The 21,168-nt window shown below is 42.5% G+C and overlaps 1 protein-coding gene across 9 annotated transcripts in view; it reads left to right on the forward strand.

Moving 5' to 3' along the window:
* DLGAP1 (DLG associated protein 1) overlaps positions 1-21,168 on the forward strand; it is a 554,365-nt gene that overhangs the window by 516,714 nt on the left and 16,483 nt on the right. For all 9 annotated transcript variants that reach the window (XM_061596062.1, XM_061596071.1, XM_061596069.1 and 6 more), the window contains one exon: positions 6,123-6,541. In XM_061596062.1, the coding sequence (XP_061452046.1) occupies positions 6,123-6,541 (419 nt within the window). The remainder of the gene's footprint in view (positions 1-6,122; positions 6,542-21,168) is intronic.

The following is a 21,168-nucleotide window of genomic DNA, read 5'->3' on the forward strand; positions in this document are numbered from 1 at the left end:
GAAGACTATTGCTTCCTTGGAGTGCAAATTAACATTAGCAGGAGAGTTTTTTCAGAACATTATGGTTGCCAAGGCAGTGCATCTGAAAACATTGTCATTGAAATCTCATTCCTTTGAACTATTTAGTTCTCAGATGATGGTATATTAATTTTTACTATAGATGCTTGCTTCTTTTGTAGGCATATATGTTTACACAGACTTGTGCCAAGAATAGTCCACCCATCAAGGTTGTGCCACAGAATTGTCTATATAAACATAAAAGCACACAGAACTAGGTCACTCATTATTACATGTTGAACAGAGCCTGTCTTTTATTATACTAGTTTAGCCTTAGAACAGAGTGGGAGGGTGTATTCCTATGTTTTAAAATGGAATACCTATACATAGACGGTATTCAACTAACTCAACCTGCAGCGAAAGGCTTAGCTCTGGCACAATGGGACCTTCCCCTCTCCTCCCCAAATCTGCTCCTGGGGTTTGGGGGAACCCCTAGAATAGGGGCATGGGGAGAAGAGAGGAGGGATGTCCTGTTGCGCTTGGGTAATCCTTGCCCTGACTCTGACTTAGCACTTCATTGGATACAACTCCCTGGTGCTTCATCATGTCCATGTAAAAACAGAGCTTTATATTTTCACAACTGGGATGTTGTGTTTGATGAAGAATCAGAATGCACAATTCTGCAATGTATATGCATGTATGCTAAGAAAGCAGCACCCAATATATCATTTATAGGTTGCTTTTCTAACAGGGATATTAACCTCTGTATGAGAAAAGGTTATGTGAGAAGCAACTCCTCAGCAGCTTCCTCAGAAATTTTGTGTTATAACTTGTAAAATTGAAGAAGAGGTTGAGATATACCAAGAGGGGTCAGGAAAGAGGGACAGAGTTCATTTTATGGGAGAAGTATTGCATATATACTAATTCTTTTCAGATTGCTTTCATTAAAGAAACATTATTATTCAATGAATTTTCATGCCACCTTTGGATCTTGGGGAGGGCGAAGGAGTGTTGTGTTGGCAGCACACCACAAATATTAGGGACATGAAATAAAGAGATACCTCCTATGGCAATACTGTAGCTTGTCTGTGCAAATGGAACTTAAATAACTTATTTTTGCATTACTGGACATTGTGCTTCAAAGCATGCAGCTGCATGAAAAAAGGTTTCAGTCTATGCTGTTTAAGCGGGGGGGGGTGTCTCAATTTGTATATGTCATGGATATTTATTATGTTGAAAATAGTCTTGCTACCAAAGATTTCCCTTTCCTCGTGCAATACTGAACAGTAACCCCTTCTTTTCCATTACCATGGCTACCTTTCCTTTATTTACAGCTCTAAAGATTCACATTCCTAGCCCCTGCTCTTCTGCTCTGTACGGTTACCTTTTGAAGTCTGTCAATACTGCTTTTCATCAGCACGATGAGTCATACCTTAAATGATCTAAGGCTCTCTTTTGGCCCTGCACCCATTGATCATGGTACTATTTCTCCAAAATTAAATAGCTAGGCTAGTCCTTATCAGCATTGCCCCTTTGTTGCGCCTAGGGCAGCCTGGAATTTCTCAGTAGAGTTAAAACATAATAAAAGCATGCTGTACTTCCATGCCACACTTCTCCTCACTATTCCTGTTCCAGGTGAAAGTTGCCTGTTCCAGGAAAAGTTATGAGGCCACCAATAGGATTCCTGGGTTCCAGTTTTCATCTGGAGAGTCTGGATTTTTGGGGTGCTCTCCGGGTGAGTCACCTTAATCGGACTCTCAGCTTTAATTTAAAAAAAAAAGTTTCTAGGTGGTTTGGTTCCTGAGATATACACCAAAACATCAGCCACACACCCCTGCAACTTCAGTTAAACGAGCTCATAGCTGACTGCTCTAATCCCGCCCTTTCAGGTTTGTAGCCAGTAAGTGAAGTCACGGTTGTGATTGACAAGGCAGTAACTAGAGCCCTTTGCAAGTCAGAAAACTTGTTTTTTCCTGCTTTTCTGAATATCTCATCAATTGAGTAAGTATATAGCTTTCACTCTTTTTCTCTCTTGTGTGCAGGGGTCAAACAACTTTAAATTTTCCTGGGCTGTTGAAGAGGGCACTGTTTTGAAAACCTTCCCAATATGAAGCTGTCATCCAGTACTTGCTTTTCTGGGAGTAATGCTGCAATGCTAATCCCACATACCCAGAATAAACCCCACTGAATTCAATAGGACTTACTTTTGAGAAGACATGGTTAGGATTGTGCTACTGTAAATTGATGGGACGTTTGAGTGAATATAGCAAAGAATTGTGTTTGTGTAAATAGTGAACATTTGTAATTGTAAATTGTGTAAATCTTTCTCTTCCTCCTCCCCCCCAATCCTATTTTTAAAGCAATTAGGCAGGGCTTACATAGGTATCACTGCTTTTATTATGTAGGAAACTAATACTGATTTTATTTTTTAAAAATGTTCTGGAATGACCAAATGGTTTTGACAATAAACTATTATGTGGGGTGTATGCATTTTTACATCTCCTGTGTGTGTGTGTGTATATGAAGTCTTTCCAACAATACTGTGAGGTAGGATTGCAGACTGGAAACCAAGGCAGCACACAACAATAAATAAATCCCTTTAAAATCCAATAACCATAAAAACAAGTATGAACAGTTGCAAAATAGCTTGAAGTGGCATGATTCTGAATTTTAGGTTGGGTGAATGAAGTTCCTTGTCACTTGAGGTTGCAGTTCTCTGCATACTTCCCTGTTTGAGTAATCCCCACTGAATACATTGGGACTTGCTTCTGAATAAACAAACATAGGATTGCACTATAAATATCTTTACAGGTTGTGTAAATAATAAACATATTTGATAGTCATGCTTATATTAATATTTCTTCATACTATGTCCTAATAAGTATCTGATTTGACACTATGGTTGTACAGTTATTATTTCCTCCACATTTTAAGTGTGCCCTTCTTCCTTGCAGTGGTCATGGTTCCCATCTGTTGTTTTCATCCTGAGGGACAGATTAGGCTGAGAGGTGCTAAGTAGCCCATGGTCAGCCAGTAAACTTTATAGCTCATTTCCATTTTTAAAAAATTAATTAAAACAATTAACTATCAGGCAAAGTTTATTAAGTAGATCCACACAATATGTTTAAAGCACATCCAACTTGCATTTAAAGCACATGACTTTCCCTAAAGAATCCTGGGAAGTGTAGTTTCCTCCTCACAGTTATAGTTCCCACCACCCTTAACAAACTACAGACCCCATGATTCTGTGGTGTGATTCATGTGCTTCAAATATGTGTTGAATGTGCTTTAAATGAATGGTTCTGCACTAGGTATGATGTACATTTATTAGTGAATTGAAGAACAATTCTAAAATATTTTTTTAAATGGGGAAGGGTTGTAGCTCAGTGCTAGGGCATATGCTTTGCATGCAAAGGTCCAAAATTCAATTTCTGGAAAAGACTATTGCCTGGAATTCTGGAGAGCCAATGCTAGTCCATGTCATCAGTACTCAGCTAGAGGGCACCAAATGGCCTGAGTAGGTTTCCTAAAAATAGAAAGAGACCCAAGTGCCACAGTGACTCTAAAATTTATTTATGTATTTTAATTACATTTATATACCACTTTATTGTAAAAAATCTCAAAGCAGTTTACAGAAAGAATTAAAACAATAAAAGTATTGGCAAAAGCAGTTAAAGACAGATATTTAAAAATATTCAAAATTATAAAACCAACAATGAGTTAAAAATAGATAAAAACATAATGCTTCTATATGCCTGGGTAGACTTGCCTAAACAAAAATGTTTTAGCAGGTGCTAAAAAGAGTACAATGAAGGCACCTGCTAATGTCAATAGGCAGGGAGTTCCAAAGTGTAGGTGCTGCCACACTAAAGGACTGATTTCTTACAAGAGCAGAACAAGTACTATGTGGCACCCATAACATGGAAAGCACAGCTTCAACTTGGCCTGGTAGCAAATCAGCAGCCAGTGCAGATTTCAGAACAGAGGTATTATGTGCTGACAGGGTCTCACTCATGTCAGCAATTGTACCACAGCATTCTGCCCTAACTGTAGCCTCCGGGTCAGGTTGTGCTGCATGGGGATTTGTGACCTTGGCTAACTGGCTGCCAGGAATTTTAGTTTGGGGTTTTGGTTAGGAATCCTGACTGGTTGTGGAATGCTGAGTTTTCTGCCTTAATCATAGGAATCTTGTTGTGGTTGGTATGGTATTGCATTTAGGAAATCATCACTATCTTTTTTCTTTTCCTATTTGCATTTCATTTACCTTTAACCTCACTCCCTTACATCCATAAAAGCAACGACAGTGGTTCAATGCACACAGCTCAAACCCCTTAAACCCACTGATGATGCACCTTCTTGGTTGCATGACAGTTTGCTTCTTGCCCAATAGTGGTAAAAGGGAATTCACATGCTGGGAAGTGTGGCTGCAATTGTTGTTGTTCCCAAGCTGCTGCCTATGAAGGTAGACCAAACCATGTGTGTTTTCTCTCTGTCAATTATTATTCACTAGAATTGGGTTGGCTGTCAAAGTGAGTTTATAGCAGCCCACAGGGTTAGACAGAAAAGAGTAGAGAATCTTCTTACTCTTACACATTTCTCAGACCTTTTTCTGCAGTGAAGGGTCAAATCTGTAAAGAAATTTGGAGCAGCCATGTTAAAATGTAGGGGCAGGACATTCCAGGCAGGGGTTGCCAACCCTATTTAGATACGAATATCTTTGCAGAGGATCCCTCGTCAAGCTTTACCAACAACACAATCCAAACCATATCTACTGAGAAGTAAGTCCTATTGAGTTCTATGGGGCTTAGTCCCTTAGTAAGTGTGTTTAGAATTGCAGCCTTCGGGAGCATCCATCTTTACTCCTGAGTGTTCCCATCTAACATCTCCACAACACTAGGCTCCTTTTTCCTACAATGGCCTTCTGGTGACTGGCCTGGCCTGAAGGCACTTAAATCCTTTTTGCCAGAAGCAAATTGGCTAGATTAAATGTTCCCTACCCAGACTCCATCTTTTAGCTAAGATTCTATCTTAATTTCCAATCAGAGAAATGTTTTTGTATGAATTGTATGCGCCAAGCAACTGTGAATGATGCTTAATGTATCATGCTTAATGACATCACTCAGGCCTGCCCTGTGACACCACTAGGGCCTACCCCGTGACATCACTAGGGCCTGCCCCCAATATCTCAGTGTTTGGGATGCTTCTGACCTGGCAACCCTAGCCACCAAGGTTTTGCATTGCAACTTTATCCTTCTTGTGAATCTCTGATTTAAATAAGGAAACATAAAAACCTTTATTCACTGTTGCACTCTGGCTGCTGCTGATCTTACACCCTGTGGAGTAAGGGTCACTGAAATTAATAAGTTCAGCAAAGGAAAAGGAAAATGGGCAGAGCTGCTGTTGATGTTTACTCTATGCCCAGAACCAAATAGATCACAGAAAAGAGAAATATACTGTATAAGATGCCACACTTACAAATCTAACAACACTGTGTGTTTCCATTGGCCTTCAGCAAAGTCAGAGTATTTTATACACTTATTTAGTTTTAAAACTTATATCCTGCCCTTCGTCCTAAGAACCCATTGTGGGTAACAACAATAAATACATAAAACCATTAACATTAAAGTAATAAGATAGCAACACTAATAAAATTAAAACACCCTGCCAATTTGTGAGATGTAGGCAACCCTCAACATCAAAACACCTGATGAAAAAGACAGGGTTTCATCTGACATCTAAAGCTGAACAATGTTGGAGTCAGCCAAAGCTTAAAGGAAGCCTTCACCAACCTGATGCCCTCCAGATGTCTTGGACTATAACTCCCATCAGCTGGAACAAACCAAAGGAACAAATGTGCAGGGTTATGAAAAGAAGTTATGTACCAATACTGTCTGTTCAAAACCTTTCACAAAATTATGTCAACATGCAAACTTGATGAGATCTGGATTCAATAATATGTAAAAAGCAACGTAATTACTATTTCAAATTCTCAATGCTAGTATCTGGCATCTATGTGGAAATAAAAAGAATTTTAACATTGTTCTATATTCTCATCTCCTAAGTCTGTAACGTATCTGCATGTGAACATCTGTGTCATCTAAGTTTTTTTATTTTGTGTTGTTCAGTTTCCGCAGGTTCACACGGTCAAATAGTGTTACAACAGCCGTTCAAGCAGACATGGATTTCCATGAGAACTTTGAAATGTGTATGGACCCTCAAGAAGACAATTATCCTGGGCAAATATCAAGACAGTATTCTCGAGATGCCAGCACTTCCACTGTAAGCATACAGGGCTCAGGAAATCATTATCATGCATGTGCAGTGGATGATGACTTTGATGGAGATTTTGATCCTTCAATTTTACCTCCGCCGGATCCCTGGATTGATTCTATAACTGAAGATCCAATTGAAGCAGTTCAAAGGTCAGTTTGTCATAGAGATGGACACTGGTTCTTGAAGCTTCTTCAAGCAGAGAGAGAGCGCATGGAAGGTTGGTGCCAACAAATGGAGAGAGAAGAACAAGAAAACCTCCTGCCTGAAGAAAGTAAGTAATTAAAATACTGATATAGAAAGAGACCTTTATTCTCCTATTCAGGGATGGGAAGCCTGTGATCTTCCAGTTGGTGCTGGATTTCAACTCCCATCAGCCCATCCAGCCAATAGTTGGGGATTATGGAAGTTGTCACTGAAGAACACCTGGAGGTGGTGAACATCCCCTCCCTGGTCTAATGATTTGAAAGCCAAAACATTTCTAATTCCCAAATGTACTTTTGGCTGCTGAAAGTACTACTGAAAATAAATGGGAATCAATGTTTGTGTGCCTTCTGATTTCACCTCTCTAACTAAGCATACAAATAATCTAAGGATTCATAGAATGGTAGAGTTTGAAGGGGCCTATAAAACCATTGCGTCCAACCCTCTCATCAATGCAGGAATCCAAATTAAAGCATACCCGAAAGGTGGCTGTCTAGCTGCCTCTGGAATGTCTCTAGTGTTGGAGAGCCCACCACCTCCCTAGGTAATTGGTTCCATTTTCATATCACTCTAACAGTTAGGAAGTTTTTCCTGATGTTCAGTTAAAATCTGGCTTCCTGTAACTTGAGCCCATTATTCTGTTTCCTGTACTTAGGGATGATTGAGAAGAGATTCTGGCCCTCCTCTGTGTGATAACCTTTCAAGTACTTGGAACAGTGCTATCATATCTCCCCTCAGTCTTCTCTTCTCAAGGCCAAACATGCCCATTTCTTTCAGTCTCTCTTCATAGAGCTTTGTTTCCAGTCCCCTAATCATCCTCATTGCTTTCCTCTGAACCTGTTCCAGTTTGTTTGCATCCTTCTTAAAGTGTGGTGTCCAGAACTGGAAGCAATACTCAAGATGAGGTCTAACCATGCTGAATAGAGGGGAACTAATACTTCATGTGATCTGGAACCTATATTTCTGTTAATGCAGCCTAAAATAGCATTTGCCTTTTTTGCAGCCACACTGCACTGTTGTCTCATATTCAGCTTGTAATCAACAACAATCCCAAGATCCTTCTCATGTGTAGTATTGCTGAGCCAAGTACCTCCCATCTTATAACTGTACATTTTGTTTCTTTTTCCTAAGTGTAGAACTTTGCAGTTATCCCTATTAAATTTCATTCTGTTGTTTTTAGCCCAATGCTCCAGCCTATTGAGATCCTTTTGACTTTTCTTTCTTTCTTCCAAGGTATTAGCTATCCCTAGTTTGTATCATCTGCAAACTTAATAAGCATTCCCTGTACCTCCTCATCCAAGTCATGAATAAAAATGTTGAAGAGCACTGGGCCCAGGACCGAGCCCTGCAGTACCCCACTTGTTACCTCCCCCCAGTTTGAGAAGGAACCATTAATTGTCACTCTTTGAGTACAATTCTGGAGCCAACTGTGGATCCACCTGATAGTTGTTCCATCCAGCTCACATTTAGCTAGCTTGCTAATCAGAATATCATGGGGCACTTTGTCAAAAGCTTTGCTGAAGTCGAGATATATTATGTCCACAGCATTCCGACAGTCTATGAGGGAGGTCACCCGATCAAAAAAATAAGATAGGATTAGTCTGGCAGGATTTGTTCTTGATAAATCCATGTTATCTTCTAGTAATCACTGCATTGTTTTCAACCCTTTTAAAAAAAAGTTTTAAAAATGTTTTTAAGACTTTGTCTTGATGTATTTTAAGATTTGTTTTTATGATGTTTTAAAGTGTGTTTAGTGTCTTGTTTGCCGCCTTGGGCTCCTGCTGGGAGGAAGGGCGGGATACAAATTAAATAAATAATAATAATGATAAGGTGCTTATAGATTGACTGCTTTATAATCTGCTCCAGAATTTTCCCAGGGTTCAATGTCAGGCTGACTGGTCTGTAGTTCCCAGGTTCCTTCTTTTTGCCCTTTTTGAAGATAGAGACAACATTAGCCCCCCTCCAGTCATCCGGCACTTCACCCATCCTCCATGATTTCGCAAAGATAATAGACAGTGGTTCCAAGAGTTCTTCAGCCAGTTCCTACAATACTCTAGGATGTAGATTTGTCTAGGTAGATTCTGTTACAGCATCAAGATTCCTGTCATGAAGACTGCATGTGAATTTGGGAAAGTCCCCCTAGGATTTTATTGTGATGATTATGGAGTGCAAAGTTTAGAACTGGTTATCTTTTATAGAAGTAAGTACAAGTTGTTGCCTCATGTGAAAATATAGAACAATGAATATTTGAATGAATGCTTTATTGTTCAGAGCCATAGGCTACCACAGTTAAACAGATATAAAAAGAAGATACAATATCAATACAGAAGGTGTGTGTGCGTGTGTTTTTAATCACAAAATTGTATATTAGGGAGGCAGCATATTCATTTAAACACTAAAAACAATGAAAACAATAAACAATGAAAAATCAAAACAGCAAAGATAACAGCAATCACTAGGAAACATTAAAATCAGCCAACAAGTAAAAACCATATCCTGGGGCACCACCTCTAAAAATGCCTATTGCTCAGTCACCAATTTCCTAATCTGCATAGGTGGGGATACTTGAAAAAGGGCCGATCCAGATGAAGATGATTATAGATTTTACCCCATGTTTCAGGACACCTGCCCTCACACAATGGCTATATATTCAATACAATAGCAAAAAACAACAATGCAGTGACAGAAATTCTAGTATCGATAGGTTAATGTCCTGGAGAGCCACTGACAATCAGTGCAGACTAGAGAGCCAATGTAGTACCCTTCAGAAGTTCCTGGACTACAACTTCCATCACTCCTGGCCATTAGCTATACTCATGACAGTTGGAATCCCACAACATTTAGCACATGCTACATTGGCTACATCTGGTGTAGAGAATACTGAGATAGACTTCGGGGAGCTGTTGCCAATCAGTGTAGTCTATGCTGAGCCTGATGGACCAGTGGTCTGACTTGCTATAATATCCTCTCAGTATGTTCATATAATAATAATGTTTATATGATGATAACCAATGGTCCTTGGGATACTATAGCCCCAAGCCATAAAGAGCTTTTATAGTTAAAACCAGCACTTTGAACTGAGAGGCAGTGAAACTGACAAGATACACTCTGAATTATACACTCTCCTCAGCTTTCTAGCTGCTGTATTTTGAACCAATTAAGAGTGTCTGAACCAATTAGAGTGCATCATCTATATCAGATGCTTTTAGAATCACTGCAGCTTAGAGGTTCTGTTTCGTAGCCTGCTGATTGCTGGCAACAAGGGTTGGTATGGCAGGGTCTCATATCTTAACGTGAACTGGTGTTTTCTAGAGCTTCCAGTCATTTGATCCTGTGAGAAGGCAAAGGGAAGGAGAGACCACAAAGTCCCATCTTTGCAGAATTTATCTCTGCATCCTAATTGTAAAATAACAGCTAGGTGTTATTTGTGTTAAATAAACAAACCTGCATGGTAGATCTAAATTTTCATCTATATGTTCCATAATTGTATTTATTTATTTATTTTATTATTTAATTTATATCCCACCCTTCCTCCCGGCAGGAGCCCAGGGCGGCAAACAAAAGCAGTAAAAACACTTTAAAACATCATAAAAACAGACCTTAAAATACATTAAAACAAAACAACTTTAAAAACATTATTTTAAAAAGCTTTTAAAACATCTTAAATAAAAAGGGTTAAAAATATTGTTTAGGAAAAAATGTTTTAAAAAAACATATTAATAGCAATTCCAACACAGACGCAGACTGGGATAGGCCTTAACTTAAAAGGCTTGTTGAAATTCCACAGGGGAGATGCCACCACACGAAAGGTCCATTTCCTATGTTGTGCAGAATGGACCTCCTGATAAGATGGTATCTGAGGCGCTCACCTGCAGAGCTCAGTGATCGACTGGGTATATAAGGGATAAGACGGTCTTTCAGGTATCCTGGTCCCAAGCTGTATACGGCTTTGTATACCAGAACTAGAACCTTGAACTTGGCCCGGTAGCAAATAGGCAGGCAGTGCAATTCTTTCAGCAGCAGGGTGACATATTGGCGATACCCTGCCCCAGTGAGCAGTCTCGCCTCTGCATTTTGCACCAGCTGCAACTTCCAGACCAACCTCAAGGGCAGTCCCCCATAGAGCGCATTACAGTAATCCAGCCTGGAGGTTACCAGTGCGGGACAACATTGGTCAGGCTATTCCGGTCCAGAAACGGCAGCAGGTGTCTCATCAGCCAAAGCTGGTAAAAGGCACTCCTAGCCATGGAGGTCACCTGGGCCTCTAGCGACAAAGATGGATCCAGGAGCACCCCCAGACTACAAACCTGCTTTTTCAGAGGGAGTATGACCCCATCCAAAGCAGGCAGCCGACCAATCATCTGAACTCGGGAACCACCAACCCACAGTGCCTCTGTCTTGCTAGGATTCGGACTCAGTTTATTGGCCTAATTCAGCCCACCACCAAGTCCAGGCACCAGTCCAGGGCTTGCATGACCTCTCCCGATTCAGATGTTAGAGAGGAATAGAGCTGGGTATCGTCAGCATACTGCTGACACCTTGCCCCAAATCTCCTGATGACCGCTCCCAAGGGCTTCATATAGATGTTAAACAGCATGGGGAACAAGATGGTACCCTGAGGCACCCCACAGCACAACTGCCAGGGGGCTGAAAGACAGTCACCCAATGCTATTCTCTGAAAACAACCTTGGAGATAGGATCGGAACCACTGTAAAACAGTTCCTCCAATACCCAGCTCACCAAGTCGACCCAGAAGGATACCATGTTCAATGGTATCAAAAGTCACTGAGAAATCAAGTAAGAACAACAGGGTCGCACTCCCCCTGTCCTTCTCCTGATAAAGGTCATCCATCAGGGCAACCAAGGCCGATTCAGTGCCATAACCAGGCCTGAACCCAGACTTGGATGGGTCAAGATAATCTGTTTCATCCAAGAGTACTTGCAATTGCTGTGCCACAACCTTCTCAATCACCTTCCCTAAAAAGGGGGTATTTGCAACAGGTTGGTAGTTGTCACAAACCAATGGGTCCAGAGTGGGCTTTTTCAGGAGTGGTCGGATCACCGCCTCTTTCAAGGTGGCTGGAACCACTCCCTCCTGCAATGATGAATTGACCACACTTTGGATGCATTCAGTTAAACCCCGTCGGCAAGCTTTAATAAGCCAAGAAGGGCAAAGGTCGAGAGGACACATTGCTGGCTGCATCATCACAAGCACCTTCTCTACATCATCAGACCGCATCAACTGAAACCATTCCCAAGAAGTTGCAGCAGACTTTGCACTGGACATCTCATTGGGGACTACAGTAGATGTGGATGGGGCATCAAGACTGCTACAGAGGTGAGCAACTTTATGCTCAAAGTGCCTTGCAAACAATTCACAGTGGGCCTCCAAAGGGTCTAAAGCTCCATTTTCTGGAGTTGATGTCAACAGAATCCTGACAATACGGAAAAGCTCAACTGGACGGCTACTTGAGGATGCGATGGAGGCAGAGAAGTGGGCCTTCTTTGCCGCCCTCACCGTCACACAGTAGGCAAGGTTATGATGTTTTACTAGTGCCCGATCAACCTCACAGCATGTTTTTTGCCACTTGTGCTCTAGCCGTCGTCCAGCCCATTTCATTGCCCTTAGCTCACTGGTGTATCAAGGTGCAAACCGGGCTCCACAATGCCCGAGAGGGCTCTTGGGGGCAACCATGTCAAAAGCCCGTTGTGCCTCATGTTCCACAGCGTGACAAGGGCTTCAACAGGGTCACCTGCTCTGTCTACTGGGAACTCCCCCAGGGCATTCAGGAATACACTGGATTCCATTAGGCTCTGGGGGCGGACCATCTTAATCTGTCCACCACCCCTGCAGGGATGGATCGGAGCCATAAGTCTAAACTTCACCAGGAAGTGGTCTGACCATGACAATGGGGTGACATCCACCACTCCCCCATCTCCAGACCACCCCTTCCTCCATCTGGAGCAAAAACCAAATCAAGAGTGTGCCCTGCCTTATGCGTTGGGCCAGTGACAACTTGAGACAACCCCATGGTTGTCATGGAGGCCATGAAGTCCTGAGCCAGAACACTAGACGTAGCCTCAGAATGGACATTGAAATCACCCAGCACTATCGTTTTGGGCTCCTCCAACACCACAGCCGAAACAGCCTCCGCCAGCTCAGTCAGAGAAGCTGCCGGGCAGCAGGGTGGATGGTACACCAGCAGCCAGGCCCGCCCTTAGCATGGGTGGGGCCTGGGGTAAAAGCATAGTTGCCCCCCCCCACATTCTTTCTCTCTCTCTATATATTTATTTGTAACCCTGGATATGAAATCCTAATTGCAATAATAATAATAATAATAATAATAATAATAATAATAATAATAATAATAATGGCAACAAGAGTAGAGGCACAAAGGTTACTTCAAGTACAGCCCTGTAATTTACCCTAGAATAGACATTGGCAGAGTAGCTAACAGCACAGAGTCTGAGCTGTGTGTATGGAAGGAGGAAAGGTGGGGAAACCGCGTTAACTCTTCGTGACAACCCCCCCCTCCAATGCATCTACTGGACTGGACAATGAGAACGCACATCGAAGTAGTCATCCATATCAACTGCGGGAGGTGGGGACAGAACGTCACATTCCACCATGCATAAGGGCACCTATGAAAATCACCCGTGACAACCCACACTTTATTCACATGTAATGTGGGTAGAGCTGTAAGCTCTTCTTCGAGCTCCCTTTACGCCTGCAGCAGCTCTACTCACGCAACTCACGTAGATAGCATCATTCACAGAACTGGACTGACTTTGGAGGAGAGTTATTCACAGACGGAGCCTACACTGAAAGTGTCGCACTAGGCACGCGCGTAACTTTCTCATAATGTATTTCCACAAACTGTGCCAGTTACTACGAGTTGGCCTGATGGAACCTCCCTGCGCAGCTTGCGTCTCCCTCTTCCCCCATCCCCACGAACGACTGATTGACTGACCGGCCCATGAAGTTCTTGAGGATGGAGCTCTTGCCTGCACTCTGACCACCCACCATGGCGATTTGTGGCAGGTTGAGGTGGCAACTCTGTCCAATAGAGCTGAATGCATCCCATAGCAATGACCTAAGGGGGGCAGACCCCTCCACTTCCTCTCACAGCCTGGGGCAACAACCACCAAACTTCCCCCTCGGATTCTCCTCATCCGGCATCAGCAATGCCCCGCCTTGCTTTTCGCCCTGCCCTTACATGTCAATCGCTATCATGATTGCTCGACGCAACTGCCATTTGCTGGTCAAGAGCAATAGAAAAAAAGAATCTGACGGACAATCGAACTTATAGGACAGTATTTGCCTACTACACCCATTTCTGGTTGGCATTTTAATTGGATGACCTGCCCTGTTATTCAACGGCCCCTCTGCTCTGAATTACTTCAGTAAAGTGAAATTTCTTAAAGGGACATTCTTGCGTGAGCAAACTCCCATGGCACACCTGCGGACCATTCGCAGCACACCGGTTGCAAATTGCTGCGGTAAGCCGTCAAGTGCTCCCTGCACTAGTTGCCGGTTTCTGAGACTTTATATACGCAGATCTCCAAGTGCGGGGGCCCCCAAAGCGCGGGGCCGGGGGCAACTGCCCCACTTCCTGGTGCCTAGGGGTGGCTCTGCCAGCTTCAACCCTAGTTTACTGTCTCCTCAGCCCAACACCAGGTGCAGGCCCTCACAGCCAGCTCCAAGACAGAGTGGTTTCCTGGTGACAGAGATGGAAGTTCTGTAGACCACAGCAACTCCCCCCCCATCCCTGCAGCCTGTGCTGGTGTTGCACCGAGTATCCAGGTGGGCAAAGCTGAGTCAGATCAACTCCTCCCAGCTCACCCACTCAGGTCTCGGTAATGCACACCAAATTGGCACCTTCACCACAATCAAATCATGGATGAGAGTGGTCTTATTGTGTACTGATCTGGTGTTAAACAACAACACACACAGGCCAGTGGGCACAGCAGATGAGCAACGAGGAACCCATCCATGAGAGAAGTGGGAGCAAGGAACAAAGCACAGATAGCCTTGCCCTCATCTTCTATGGTAATTCACCACATCCCCATGGCTATATTTCCCTCTACCTGTGATCCAGTGGCGTCACTAGGGTTGGTGTCACCTGGTGCGGTAACTCATGGTGTCACCCCCATGGACCTCCTCCCGTATCAGACCATACAGAATCCTTAGTAATATTTTTTGTACTAATGTTACTCGTAAATCGTAATTCCCATATATCACTGAATGTGATGGCAATAGTAGTGACATAAACAACTAGCAAAATTAAAATTACACCTTTAAATTACAATACCATACGCACAGCTCAAATTCTTGCTCTTATTACTAATGGGAGTTAATTATCTTGCATATGCCCATAGTAAATTTTCAGATACTTTCAGACCCTCAGCAATTTTATTTATTTATTTATTTATTTATTTATTTAATTCAACTTTTATACCGCCCATAGCAAGCTCTCTGGGCGGTGTACATCAACAAAAACACTTCACATATAATATAAAAACCACTTAATCATCAAATTACAAAAGATATATCAAAAACTGTCTGTTAAAACATTAAATACAAAATACAAATACAAGAATATGAACATGTTAAATATTAAAATATTAAAATGCCTGGGCAAAGAGGAAGGTTTTCACCTGGCGCCGAAAGGATAGTAATGTAGGCGCCAGGCGAACCTCGTCAGGAAGGGAGTTCCATAGTTCGGGGGCCACCACCGAGAAGGCCCTATTTCTTATAGTCGCCTTCCGGGCGTCTCTCTGTGTCGGCACCCGGAGGAGGGCCTTCCATGTTGAGCGCAGTGTACGGGTAGGCTCATATCGGGAGAGACGTTTCATCAGGTATTGCGGGCCCGTGCCGTGTAAGGCTTTATAGGTCTAAGTGGTCTATGTAGAAGAAAAGTTTGGGAACCCCTGGAATAAGACACCTGCTTATGTCCCTGTGCTGCTCTCTCCCCTCATTTAGGTGCCTGGGATGCATGCGTGTGGACACACCTCCTTACAATTATGGAAAGTGATTCTTAATAATAAGTCTCCAGACACAAAGTTACATAGGTATTTATCAGTTGTTTAGTAGAAAATTCAGAGCTGCAGGGTCCCTTCATGATAGTTACAGCCATGTACACCCTTTTTTGCTCCTGGATTAAGAATGAGATCTTTGTTAATGCATTCTCTCACAACAACAAACATCTCTAGGAGCCAATCAGCATGAAAGTGGAGAGCGTTAGCAACTGAGAAGAGTCTTCTCAGTGGCTGACTCACTTCCTTTCACTCTGATTGGCTCCAATCTGCAGAAAAGGCAAGGAAGCATATTAGAAGACTCTTCTCAGTGACTAACACACTCCCTTTTCATGCTGACTGTAGGATGCTTGGAGACATAAGGACCCTGCTCCCAAAAAAGCAGAGGGACTAAGATCCCCTGGGCGACTACCCTCCTGGTGCTTATGGACATGACCGTAATATATTTTGTGACGTGCAAGTTCGACATTATTTATTAAGTGTGTTTAGGATTACACTGATGGCATTCCCAAATATGTACTTTCACACAGACTTTGGTTTTCCATAACACGATGTTTGCCCGAGCCTCCACACTTGGGAGGGCACTACTTGCACACCCCTTCCATAAGCACATCAAAGTTGGATACACACCTGAACCAAGACCCAGACAAAAGGGCACTCAAAACAAAAAGGTAATTACAGTGGCTGAGTAGATCTTGTACAGTGGTTATACTGACTGGGCAGCCACTGTCCTTCACATTTTACAAAATACTTTTTCCTATACAAAGATTAAATTTCTGTGTATGAAAAAGTAATATATGAAGTGGTCTCAATAGTGAGAAAAGTAAACAAGTGAATGGTGATCCAAATGTTTTTCATTCTCACGTTATGAAGCTAGCTGCCAGATGTTGTATCACCTTCGCTACACATGCAGTGTAGACTGAAAAAACAGCACCCAAGCCACCATTCAATACGTGCACGTGTTCTTCCCAACATGAATCTACAGGTCTCAAAAAGTAATGTGTGACAAAGTCCTCAAACACCTTATAACATGCCTCAAACATGGTCTCTTGTTCTACCAGCATGCCTTCACACCATAACTTTGCCAAAACATAAGGATAGGTAAATTGCTTTTAGGGAGGTTCACAATTATGATTTCCTATTTATTTAATCTAAAAATATTTTAAATACATAAAAACAGCCAGGGGAAGATATTGGAGAAATATAAAATAAATACAAATAGAAAAAGGGGGGGGGAGGTGAAAAGACCTTAAATGTGCTGCTCACCATCTCTCAGCCTATCCTCCCCTCAGGATGAAAACAACAGAGAACCATGACCACCCCCAGGAAGAAGGGCACACTTAAAATGTAGAGGGAAAAATCATCTACAACCATAGTGTGAAATCAAATACTTATTGGGACACAGTATGAAGAAATATTTATATAAACATGACTATCAAATATGTTTATTAATTACTCAATCTGTAAAGACATTTATAGTGCAAATCGATGTTTGTTTACTCATAAGCAAGTCCCAATGTATTCAATGGGGCTTACTCAAACTGGGAAGTGTGCAGAGAACTACAGCCTCAAGTGATAAGGAACTTGTTCTTTCAACTTGTACTTTTAAGTTGAGACCTTATCCCAGTCTGAGTCTGTGTTGGAATTGCTTTTTAATATGTTTTTAAGCCTTTTCTTTTTTTTAAAAAAAAATGTTTTTTTAAAGCTTTTAAAAAATATTTTCAAAGATGTTTTAATATGTTTTAAAGTCTGTTTTTATGATGTTTTAAAGCGCTTTTAGTGCTTTTGTTTGCTGCCCTGGGCTCCTACTGGGAGGAAGGGCGGGATATAAATCAAATAATAAATAAATAAACTTCATTCACCCAACCCAAAATTCAGAATCATGCCTCTTTAGGCTGTTTTCCAACTGTTTATTCTTGCTTTATGGTTACTGGATTTTAAATGGCTTTATTTCTTGTTGTGAACTGCCTTGGTTTCCAACCCTACCTCACAGGGTTGTTGGAAAGACTACACACACACTGCAGATGTATAAATACATACAGCCCATATAAGAGTTTATTGTCAAACCAGTTGGTCATTGCAGAAAAATCAGTATTCGTTTTTAAAAAATCAGTATTCGTTTCCTACAGAATAAAAACTGTAATACCTAAGTAAGCCCTGCCTACTTGCTTTAAAATAGGACTGGAGGAGGGGGGACAGAAAGACAACACAAACACAATTCTTTTTTACATTCACTCCAAAGTCCCATTGATTTTCAGCACATTCATAACCATGTCTACTCAAAAGTAAATCCTGTTGAATTCAGTGGGATTTACTCTGGAGATATGGGATTAGCAATGCTTTTACCCCCACAAAAGCAAGTATTGGGAAGGTTTTCAAAACACTGCCCACGATCTGACTCCTACACACAAGAGGGGAAAAAACTGAAATATATATACTTACCCAATTTATGAGATTTTCAGATAAACGGGGGGAAACCACCATTTTCTGGCCTTGCAATGAGGTTTACTAGACACTGCCACAGGTCAAACAAACACTTCATTGATTGGCTGCAATCCTGAATGGGCAGGGTTAAAGCTACGAAGTGCTATACAGTAGTTTAAAAAAAGATTTAATGGGGCGGCTGACATTTTTATGTATATCTCGAGAACCGGACCACCTAGAAACTTAATTTTTTTTTTAAATTAAAGCTGAGAATCACCCCCCTCTGATGGCATCACCTGGTGTGGTCCACACCCCCCTAGTAATGCCACTGGGGGGCGGCTGATGTTTTTATGTATATCTCGAGAACCGGACCACCTAGAAACTTAATTTTTTTAAAAATTAAAGCTGAGAGTCACCCCCTCTGAGGGTGTCACCTGGTGCAGTCCACACACCCCTAGTGACGCCACTGCTGTGATCACTGAAATTGCAGTGGCATCACCCATGTTCCTCCATACTAAGACTCCTCCTAAATACCTGATATGGACCCAACATGAGCCCACCCACAAAGCCTGCTGGAGCCAATTATCCCAGTAGGCCTCTGCGAGGATTGGGAACAGTCACACCCATTCAAACTTTTTCACACAGGGCCCATCTAGTCCCCCTCCTGTCTCACACCCAGGGAGGGCCAGCCTTTTGCTAGTTACAGACTCTCACTCTGAAGGCATCTGGCGACTTTTTCCTACCATTCAGTTCACTGCACAGGCTCCCACCCTGTGCAGGAACTACACATGCACCACATGCCCTCCCCACCACCAATCTCCTCTAGATTGATTTAACAAATTTTTTTTAATAAGGTAATAGAAGGGGAGTAGTGCCCTCGCGACTCCCTAGGGGACTCCCCAAGGGAAAATCCCCTTTGGTGTTGTCCCGCTGCCAGCAGCAGCTGAACTTTTATGCCTCCTGATCCAGCCAGCAGCTGATGCACGATTAACTGCAGCCTCTCTCTGGAGCAAGGGTCAGGCATGGGGTTCCAGTCCTTGCAGCACTTACCAGGGACTTCAGCTGTCTTCAGAGATAGCACCCCAAAGGAGTGAGCAGCAAGCACCCAGATGCTCAGATACTCACTCCCAGGTGATAATTTTAATAGAATTCAGAATAATTTTGTATAATGCAGGGTAATCAGTGCCAACAATAAGGGGGAATCACTGGGGGCAGCCATGTATTTCCTAGACAATTTCCTCTGAGAGTAGCAGAACATCATCAATACCTGTTGCTCCCAGGGGGAGTTCCTCTCATCTGCTCAAAGGGTGTGGTGGCAAGAAGCCTCACCCATGCACTAGCCACTCCATGCTTTGGGCTGCTGGATGACCACACTTTTTAAAAGGAAAAAAATGTTACCAACTTACCAGAAGGAGGCAGTGTTGGTGCCTCTGAAAAGGATCCACAGGACTGTGGATTCTGAAGTGGGCACACAATCTGATCTGGATTGAATCAAGTGAGTCTGCTTTGGAATCCAATTTATATAGATTTCTCCCCCCTCCTTAGCCACATCTCCCATTTGATTTCTTCACAACTAATCCTTCAGTAGACCTTGTCCATGCATATTCAAACAATTCTTCAGAAGTCTAAAAGACCCATTTTATGTTAAAAAAAACCCTTAGAGTTTGAAAAAGCCAAATCAGGCCTCAGATTTAAAATTTTGCATTCCACAACCAAAACACACATAGCAGGAAGAGGCACAAGATGGAACTTTCAGAACTTCTAACAACAATCTTTTAACACACTTTACTGAAATACAACATCATTTCTCATGCCAAAAACACATAGGAGGCAGGAGATCCATGATAAAACTTCCTGACATTTTTTTAAAAAAGCAGCTACAGGGGTGGGAGAAGGAGTCCCGTCCTTCCCCTGGTGCCATTTCCCTGATCAAAATTCTGTCTTCTGGTTTGAAAGCTTATATAAGTGGGGGGGAGATATGGGTGCCTCATTATGCCTATTCCCCACCTGTAGCTGAGCCAATGTGGCATAATGGTTAAGGTGTTGGACTACGACCTGGGAGAGCACGGTTCGAATCCCCACACAGCCATGAAACTCACTGGGTGACTTTGGGCCAGTCACTGCCTCTCAGCCTCATGAAAACCCTATTCATAGGGTTGCCATAAGTCGGAATCGACTTGAAGGCAGTACATTTACATTTAGCTGAGCTAAGAACAGCTTCAAGTGTGCTGGGGGAGACAGAGATTTCTACTGGAATAATGGTAGAGGGGAAGATATTTTAATATCTCCTCCCCACAGAAGCGGCTCACCAGGTGGGGTGGAGCCACTGTACTAGCTTCCCGGCAAGTGGGTTGCTGTTGCATACAGGGAGAGACAGAAGAGGGCCTGGCGAGAAAGCAGAGAGGTCAGTGCAGTGCAACCGTATTGGCAGAGACAATCTGGCACTCCTGCCAGTGCATTTGCACTACACCGACTTGTCTTCAGCTTTGCCCTTCCCTAAGCTACAATTCCCTACCTGCCAGGAAACTAATATAGCGGCTCCACCCCCCTTGGGGAACCACTTCTGCTTCTCCCAATGCCACTTCTCTGATCTAGTTTGGGAACCCCACAGGTGCTTTCAATTAAAAAAAAAGTCAGGAGATGACCTCACAGATTTTCAACAGCATGACTGTTTTTGTTGGGTTGTACTCAACTAAGTGATATTCAGAGTAGACCCACTGAAATTAATAGACCTAAGTTTGTCATGTCTATTAACTTCGGTGGATCTATTCTGAGTAGGACCCCCTTTCCCCAGTTCATAATGTATTATGTTATTTGCATCCAGGAAGTATTTATTATAATTTATTGTATCCCACTTTTACTGGGTGGAGGTCAGAAAGGCACACATGGCTCTCCTGTCACCAATTTGATCCTTGCAACAGCCCTGTGAAGTAGGTTAAGACGGGGGAAGTAATTGGGTCGCCTCAGTCCTCCTTGCCTGACGCATTAAATTGGTTCTTTCTTGTTGGGGGAGGTTGAGAGAAAGAAAATTAGTATATCTCAAATGGCAGAATATTTTTAACTTTTAAAAATGGCATAGATAAGAGGAATAGGAACTTATATTCTGTCACAGGTTCCATTCAATAAGTGTTGGGGCACAAATGTTGTGGATAGCAGTGTGTAGGACTGGGGGGGGAACAGAATTTTTTCAGGGGGGAACAATTTTTCAGTTTTACCAAATTTTCTGTTTTTGTTTTG

Source organism: Rhineura floridana, chromosome 1 (genome assembly GCF_030035675.1).
Source record: "Rhineura floridana isolate rRhiFlo1 chromosome 1, rRhiFlo1.hap2, whole genome shotgun sequence".
Taxonomy (NCBI): domain Eukaryota; kingdom Metazoa; phylum Chordata; class Lepidosauria; order Squamata; family Rhineuridae; genus Rhineura; species Rhineura floridana.